General features: G+C 34.6%; 1 protein-coding gene across 2 annotated transcripts; it reads left to right on the forward strand.

Moving 5' to 3' along the window:
* Window positions 1-6,246, forward strand: LOC133290266 (protein PHR1-LIKE 2-like). 2 transcript variants are annotated; one of them, XM_061488332.1, is made up of 6 exons: window positions 1-465; window positions 4,778-4,854; window positions 4,939-4,993; window positions 5,153-5,231; window positions 5,317-5,386; window positions 5,607-6,246. In XM_061488332.1, exons 1-6 carry the CDS (start codon window positions 264-266, stop codon window positions 6,072-6,074), a joined length of 951 nt encoding a protein of 316 aa, XP_061344316.1. In that variant the 5' UTR covers window positions 1-263; the 3' UTR covers window positions 6,075-6,246. The 2 variants fall into 2 exon arrangements, with proteins under 2 accessions (XP_061344316.1, XP_061344317.1); XM_061488333.1 differs by having other exon boundaries at window positions 2-465; window positions 5,162-5,231.
* Window positions 6,247-9,204: the final 2,958 nt, after the last annotated feature.

Raw genomic sequence — 9,204 nt, forward strand, 5'->3', positions numbered from 1 at the left:
TTCATTGTTCACGGAAAAGAGTAGAAAGGGACAAGATCCCAAAAGGCGTGCCAGCTTCAGAGTCAGTTCCACTGCTACGGTTATTGCAGTTTCATCACCTTTTTTTTCACTTTGTTTCTCCCCAAAGCTTGCTTCTTTCTCATTCTCACCCAAATGGGTCTTCAACTTGGATCTGCTCTTCCTTTGCTTTGATTGAAAAAAGTTTCTTTCTTTCTTTTCTGGGTTTGTTGGGTTTAGGCCATTGAAGAAGAAGAAGAAGAAGGATGTATCCTAGACTGATACACCCCCATGAAGGGATTGTGGGACAGGAAGATATGCAGAGTGGTTGTGCCCCTAACCTCTCTCACAATCATAAGGGTGACCCATGTCTCGTTTTGACGGCTGATCCCAAACCTCGCCTTCGGTGGACTCAGGACCTCCATGAACGATTTGTTGATGCAGTCACCCAACTTGGGGGTGCCAGTAGTAAGTCTTTCCTTCCTTTATCTTTGTCAAAGTTGAACCTTTTTTTTTTTTCCTTCATTCTGTTGAATTTACTTTTCATAGCATATTTGCAATTTCCTTCTTTTGTTTTTCTCTTTTTGTTTCTCTTGGAACAAAATTGGCGGACTATTTCTCTTTTTGTTTGAAATGATCTTGCTTTGCCTTTGGGGAGCAAGAAAAAAAGCAGGGGCTTTTTTTTTATTTCTTTTTGACTCCATTGCTTATGTGTTGTGGTGTGCGTTTTTAATCTTATCTTGTTTGTAATAATCTTCATCTATGAAATTATTTTGTTTTTCAAACGCAATTGGTCTTCCTTAGTATAGATGCGCTATTAAGTATAATTTATTGTAAGAATGTAGGTGTAGCGATCGGATATTTGTTTGTCTGATTTCTGAATGAGAACTTTAACCTTAGACCATTTTGTTTAAATGAGCTTATCAATCAGTGGGTTCTAAGTTTGATCACAAAATATAAAGTCTATTCTATGGTTTTGTAGTTTTAGAGAATCTATGGTTGAACCTCATGCCCCTCATTTGTTGATGTGCTGAATCTTATCAACATTGACTTGGGAGGTTTATGCAATTATTTGCAACCCAAAAAACATGTAAAAACATTTGAAGGACGGTTGAGTTGAAATTCGTCATGAGGGAGCACGGCAGTGGTAGAGCTGCCAGCACTTTTAGATTCTTTGTTGAATTTTTCAGTGATACAAAGGGGGGAAGTTGCTTGCCTAAAAGAAACAGGTGATAACGTCTAGCGGTTGATAACCTCTTGCTTACTTTTGAATCGTCACGATGCATCTTGATGCACCTGCGGCCAATTGCATCTGTCGCCACTTTGGTCCCTCATGGTATGAGGATACCACCACCCTCCTCATTACTTTGTCTCAGATTAGTTTCGTCCTCAATTACCAAACCGCCTTTGAGAACCTTTCTAGTCAGGTCCGTGGACCCAAAGTACATTTACCCAACTTGTTTATCTCTAGCTTGCAACAACTCCGACTGTGCATGGTGGTCCAAGCTCATCGGCTTGTGAATGATGCATTTGCGTTGACAGATGTGTATAAGTCTCAACAAAGTGAGCCGCACCTCAGCAAACTCAACCTCGGCCCTCGGCATCACAAAGCCTGGCATCCCTTGCTGCCTCCCAATCCCTTGTCACACGGCCTGGCTTCCAATCTAACTTTTGACGGAAGAAGAGATGCAACTGCAATGTGGCAATAGACCATGCTTCAACTGAGACGAGAAGTTTGTCCATGGTTATCAATGTAAAAGCTGTCCGACCTCTTTATATCTCGCCCAACGTGCTATCATGTGAGATACTCAACAAGTCTTGTAGGTGTTGATTCAGTGGAAGGACCTTGCTCCTGATGACTCTAGTTGGGAATATGAACAAGCATGGATATTACTCAACATGAGGTCATCGCATCTCAATGGGAGGGAAGGATGTTTCTCACCAAGGGTTTCATGTCTACTCCTGCACCAAAACATTCCTAAAATGTGGCTGGGGAAGATTCTAAGCACATCTTCATTGATATCAGTTAGCAATTGCTATCTTCCATCAATAAAAGATTGAATTGGTATCAATTAATCCCAATTAGTATCAATTAGCATTTGTTAGATTCCATTAATAAATTATTGGTATCAATGGATTGGTATCAATTAGTCCAGATTAGTTTAATTTCCTTTTTAGTATTTCAAATCCTTGTAATCTGCTGCTATAAAAGCCACAATGGCTGCTTGGAACAACTAAGTAATTACTTTCTTATAAGCATTCTCTCCTCTCTCTTCCATCTTCTTTATCTCTTCCCTCTGGAATTTTTCCATTCTACAATTACCCTTTACACTATTAGTCCTATGAAGTTGGCATATTGATGAATGTGCAGGGTATCAGACGTAGCTTTGAAGCTGTTTCAGTGTCTAGATCTTGTACTTGTGTTTATTACCTTAATTTGTTCAAGCTATTAAGCTGCCGCAGTTTAACTTTGTAGCCTTTTGAATGGGTTAAAATGAAAACCTACAATATATTTTTTCCTTTGGTCTTGGGGTTAGCATTATCCGTTTCCCTTGCACTTACATGATGGAAGCTTTTTGTAAGACCAAAACAATTTTCTTTTAAAAGATGAACTACTTAGCTAAGTTAAACTGTCATGTATTTGCTACACTTCATGAATGAGTGAAAGAGAAAACATTTGGCTGTTAATAACTTGTCAACCTTATTGAATTTCGCATTAAAGAAAAGTTCTTTAAATGTGGCATTAACAGATATGCTTTAAAAGCTGAATGGGATTTTTGGAAATTACTGGGTGTTTCTCGTTTAATTGACTATATAATATTAAGCATACGGAATTTTTACAGGGTTGTCAATTGCTGCCATAGTGGCCGTATATGGCTATAGTGGCAGAGCAGAGCTGAGGGGCTCTTGGCTGCTCCAGAATGCTTTTAGTGGAGTGCTTCATTGTTGTGTCAGCACTGCAAATCATAATAGCGGCCATTGCAACTGCTATTCTTTAAGGAGCCAAATTTCCTGTTTGAACCTCTCTAAAACCCACTTTCATCCACTGGGCTGCATAAATTTGGAACTTTGTGTACATTGACGCCTACAAACTAATTTAGGGATCGGAAATTTCTTTGGCAGCACATGGAGCTGTCTGTGTTCTTTTTCTCTTCTATCTATATTATTGTTAATGATCACTGCAAGTTTATGTTTGTAATAGTTACTGTTGAAGTTGTTTTTTATTTCTATTCTCATAATAATTTAGTTAATCTGGATCTTCTTTTTTTCCTTGTAATTTCTATGGTTTTTTCATTTTTTACTCTTCCATTAATCTCGTTACTATATTTATTTATTTTCTTCAAATAAACCCCTTTTTGTCTCCAAAAGATTTTTGGAACCTCAATTTGGTCCTCAACTGAATTTTTTGACATCAAAATAGTCCAAAAGTTAGTGGGACCAAATTGATGTCACTCTATGAAAAAAAAATTTATCATCTGAGGACCAATTTGATGCCACTTATCTTTTGACAACCAAATTCATGTGCCAAAAATCTTTTGTGGACCAAATTGGTGGTTTACTTTCGTTTTTTTTTCTCCTTCCCATTGTTTAAAGTTTTAAAACTACTGTGATTATCAATTAAGTGATTTTTACAAAATTTTGAAGTTATTTCATTGCAGTCACTTTCTTCATTGTAGTGATCGGCTCCTTGATGTGTTATGCCACTAGCATTTTTGGGGTTAGCCACCATGTGCCGTGTTCCACCATTAAGTACTTTTAAATTTTATTTTATTTTTTTGAGGGAAATTGCTCTGAAAATTGCCAAGAGCGAGGTCAGTTTTCCAGAACATGGTGAAAATCATGCTGAGCAAACATGATTTTGCTAAAAATTTCCAAACATGTCAGTGCAGTTCCCAATTCACATTTGATGGCTCAGATGTGATTCTCAGATGATGAAAATTAAAAATAAACATTCAGTCAGATTGCTGTTTAGAACACAACTAGAAAAGCCAACACATTAATTCTCTTCTTGCTTCCCAATTGAATTATATTACCATTTAAGAAAGACTGAATATATGATGCCTATGAATAATTTCCTGATGTGAACGAGAAGATAGGTTGAGAGATTTTATAATGTTTGATATATATATATATATATATGCACATCATTCAGTGCTATTTACTGCTATAAGATTCTGACAAATTTCTAATTTGGGTTGTAATTTAATAAATTGTTTGACTGAATTGTTAACTCTAAAGACAAATGTACAGATAGGGGTGACACTTCAGGTTTGTGTTAGTCGTAATGTTATATTCAAAATTTTGTCATGTTGGGAGTCACATGAATTTTTGTTGTGTCAAATTCAGGCTTTCCTGTATAATTACTTGCCGGTTGAAGTGGGTTCATCTCGTATGTAATTTTGGCATCCTTATGTACAGTTATGCCATGTAGGGTTTGAAAGTGTGCTATGTGATATTATGATTGATCTACTGCATCCTCATACCCAAACCACATGCAGTTCTTTTTCTTTTCTTTTCTTTTCTTTTTTTCATTTTTGGGAATTCTAACAAAGCATGATACTTTTGCATGAATTCATAAGCTGTCAAAGTTGAAAGTATGTTGTCTTAGTTTAACTTGCCTTCAATGTCTGTTGAGATTTGTGGATGATACTAGCTTGACTTGTTTGCAAAGTAGTTATTAAAGCCTACTTTCCATTTCTTGGCTAGTTACAGTTAAAATCTTCACACGTAGATTATCATCAATATCATTTTCTGACTAGGTTCTGGATGTTATATGCAGAAGCAACACCAAAAGCAATCATGCGGACCATGAATGTCAAGGGTTTGACTCTATTTCATTTAAAGAGTCATCTGCAGGTCTCTTTAACTCTTTTAATAATACTCTGCTTAATTTAGGCCTTGTGATGAAAGTTAAACCTTTTCTTAATTACTGCATTGCAGAAATTTAGACTTGGTAAGCAATCAGGGAAAGATATGGGTGAGGGATGCAAAGATGGTATGGTTGTCATTCCTCTCTCTTAACCATTCTTTATTTACTTTGGATAATTGTTCCTAAATTGGAAGAAAGTTTGGCTGTACTTCCTAAATCGGAATTGTACATAAACCTTTTTGCTATAGTCTTGGCTTCAACTGACTTGTTGAAAATTTATCGAAGGAATATCAGGTTCATATCTTTTAGAAAGCCCTAGTACTGATAACTCTTCTCCAAAATTGCCAACTTCTGATACAAACGAGTAAGAATTTTCATTAATTCATAAAATGACTTTCTTTTTCTGTTTTGAATTACCAAATTGAGGGAGCAATTAATTTTATGCCTAGGGGTTATGAAATCAAGGAGGCGTTAAGAGCACAGATGGAAGTGCAAAGTAAACTGCATTTGCAAGTGGAGGTAAATTTTATTTTCCTAATGCAGGTTTTGTATCCAGTATGGCTTAATGAATGTTTTACCACATTGTTTGGTAATTTAGAGGTAGAATACATTTGCATATCGAGTGAATCGGAGGCAAATTGCTGCTTTGATACTTTAGTTTAGTGACGTTATTAAGAAATTCTTTTGAAAATGATCAGCAGATAATGCTTACTAATTTTCAAAAAATATCACACTATAGGCAGAGAAGCACTTGCAGATTCGCCAGGATGCGGAGCGGAGATACATGGCCATGCTTGAAAGAGCTTGCAAGATGCTGGCTGATCAATTTATTGGTGCTACAGTTATAGACACAGACAACCAAAAGTTTCAAGGAAATGGAAGTAAAGCACCAAGAGGTCCCTTGATTGATCCTCTTGGTTTTTACTCCTTGCCATCTGCTGAGGTTGCTGGATTGAATGTCCCAGAAGAAGAAATACCACCCAGTTTCCCACCCCAAAGGGCCGATTGTTCAACTGAAAGTTGTTTAACCTCACATGAGGGTTCAGGAGGATTGACTTTAGAAGGATCTCCAGCTGGGGGTAAAAGGAGGATGCTGGGCATGGACTCTATGGCAGCACCTTTGATCTGGAGTGAAGCTAAGATGAGAACTCAAGCCATCAATCTAGCCCAAGGTAATCCTCATGGAATAACTAGGTATGGCATGTAGGGATGGAAGGTCTACTTGATGGTTCATCCCTTCATATTACAGTTTATTACCTTTGGGTTTCATTCCTTTTTAGATAGGTACTTGAACTCTGACCTCTTCTTGTCTAGTAAGTTAGTGGAAGTACAGAGTTGAAATCAACTTATCCCATTTTGTAAATTCATAAACTACTTCTGTGGCTTTAAACATTACATAAAGCTAGATTTGATCATTCAAAATAAGGGTGTTTATGGATTGCTTATCGCTTAATTGCTTCATGCTGAATAAAGAGGTGACCTTATCTTCAAGTTTAGTAGGTGGAGTCATTTTCAGTAAACTCTTGGAACCTTTTCAGCAGCGTTGAACTTGCAAAAAGCAAAGTTTTAATATCCTAACCAGCTACTTTTTCTTTCAACAATTATTTTAAACCATTGATATTTGGGTCACTAGAGATAGGAGACCCAATGAATAAAAAGAAATTTTTTTATAACGGGCTTAACTTGTAATCCTTGCCTCTACCTAAACAGAATAATTGTTTCTCACCAAAAATCCATGCCTCCACCTAAACAAAATATTTGTTTCTCACCAAGTCTTATGTTTTTAGGCGTGATTTGTGGATATTTCCGTCCATGTTTATTGGTAGTGGTCCTTTGCCTTGTGATGCTTTACTGTATCTGATGATTTGTTTTTCTTTTTAATGAGGTTTTAGTACCAAATCAATATATTATATGGCACATCTTGGGACATAGTTTTGGCACATCTTGGGACATAATTTTGGCCTGCCTGCAAGTCAAACAAAAATGAAAATTGCAGCTTGAATTGAAATTGTAGCACTTTTGCCATTGGTTGTACGATGCAAGTGGCTTGTGGAATCAAACTTTGTTATGTTAAAGAAAATTGATTATCACGTTAATGATGCTAACTGGTGAGTGTACCATCGTTGGATAGGAATCTCAGGAGAAAGGAATTATTCAAAATGGGACCATTTCAGAACAAATATTATATTAAGGGATTAATGTTTCTTATGTTATAAGAGATAAATTTTATTTTCTACACATACATAAAAGTATATGAGATTCATATAGACTCATGTGAATAGAAGAGAGAAAAAGAGAAAATATAAGTCTCAATCTCATATACTTTTATGTGTGTGTAGGAGATAAATTTATTTCTTACAACATGAAAAATAATAAATCCTTATATTAATTAGTATTAAAGATAATATAAAATTGCTAAGGATAAATAAATACATATTCATTCGGGTTTGCACCAAAGTTATCCGAATGACCTTGGCACCAATAGCTTGATCGTTAATATTATCGATGGCCAGCGACCTTCTCAACGACTCCACCATATTCATATTCATATTCATGTTCATGTTCATGTTTCTTATTGACACCAACTTCCTTCTATAGTAGAATTCTTTTTACAACAATGACATAACAAGGTAGCTTTTTAAGTCTGAGAGTTGAATGTCTTGTAAACTTTACATGCCACCTTTTACATATTGATAGGTCATTTTAATTATCATTATAAAACTTGACTGAAACTTAATTATCACACATATTGACTTTGAATTTTCTAAGTCCCCTCTCTCTAAATTTTGTTGAACGAAAGAAAAAAAAATTCATTCTTTTATTTTAAGACACAAATTCTATACCTTCTAATTCAATCACAACATCCATGAGACTGTAAGATATTGATATAGGACAACAATTTTCCTTTTCTTTTTTTCACGCGTTTTTAATAAAACATATTTTACATGGGTTATATTGTAGCTAAATTTTATAAATAAGTTGAAGTGTTGTAATACAATAAAAAAACAGTTAACAAAATTAAAACTAGTTTAATTTATTATGAACCCTAATTCTTTATTTGATCTTTCCTTATGAACCCTAATTTTAATTTATTATGAACCCTAATCCATGAGACTAGTTTAATTTATTATATACTTTATGTATTGAAAATAAAATATTTATAAAAAAAAATGTGCAAGTTTTCGTCCTGGACAAATTACATAGTTTGTACATTTATTCTGAAGTCAACCATTTATATGAAAGGGGTATCTAGAAGAAATTAAGAAGATAACAGTTGGTGCCAGATCATTTATAAACAACACAATTTCTAATTTACTCTTGGTGCATTAAAATAGTGTCATAAAATGTTATAATTATGTCATAAAGCCAACACAGTAATTTTTTTTTTGTTTAAGCCGATTTAATCCGATTCGATTTGAGTATTGTTAGATCTATATTTTAGGTGGCTCTCTCAAAATTATTATCTTCGTTCATATGATTCAAATGAGAAATCTCAAAAAACTCAACTCTCTTCCACTTAAACCAATTGTTATTGATTAGCCACCACAATATTCTTAAATTACCAAGTTTTAAGAAATTAGATAATATGAATGAATATTAAGTATATATATTACATTCGAGAGTTTGGCCTAGTAATTAAAGAGTGGATACTCTTCTCTTTGATGACTCAAGTTTAATCCTGAAAAACTTCATTTTAATTGATGTAAAAAATAGAAGAAGGAAAAAAAAAAAACAAATGTTTAAAAATAAAAAAGAAAGTTGGGGTTAATAAATAGGAATTTACTAAACAGAGTTCGGATGTTATGTAATTGCATTGCCTTTCATTGGTTTAATTAGGAATGATAGTGAAGAGACCACACTGCCGGAATTTTTTTATTTTTTTATTTTTTTATTATTTTGTCTAAGATAAGATTCGATACTAAAGTAAATAATATGATGTAGACAAGAAATAAGAAGGTATCATGAAATGCATTGCCAAGCATGAAGTTTCATATATATATCATAGATTTAACAACTAAGGTATGTAAGCGATAATATTATTTATATAAGTTAAGAATCATTGGACGGAAGGATCGGAATATTACATGGAAGATTCCATCATAGTCGAGATTACTAGGCGACGTTGTTGTCATCTTCAGCTTCACAACTATTACCTTATTAGACTAGCTAGCTAGTTCACTACTCCCACCATGTTATCACACACCAATCAAAACAAAACAAAAACAACAACAAAAACAAAAACAAAGAAAACAAGACCACATAAAACTCACTAGACAAATATAGGGTTATTCTGATACCTTGTTTTCATTCTCTCTCTCTCTCTCTATCTCCTTCTA

The sequence above is a fragment of the Gastrolobium bilobum genome, unplaced genomic scaffold (assembly GCF_033153095.1).
Source record: "Gastrolobium bilobum isolate Gb01-03AN ecotype WA unplaced genomic scaffold, APGP_CSIRO_Gbil_v1 utg1595, whole genome shotgun sequence".
NCBI lineage: Eukaryota > Viridiplantae > Streptophyta > Magnoliopsida > Fabales > Fabaceae > Gastrolobium > Gastrolobium bilobum.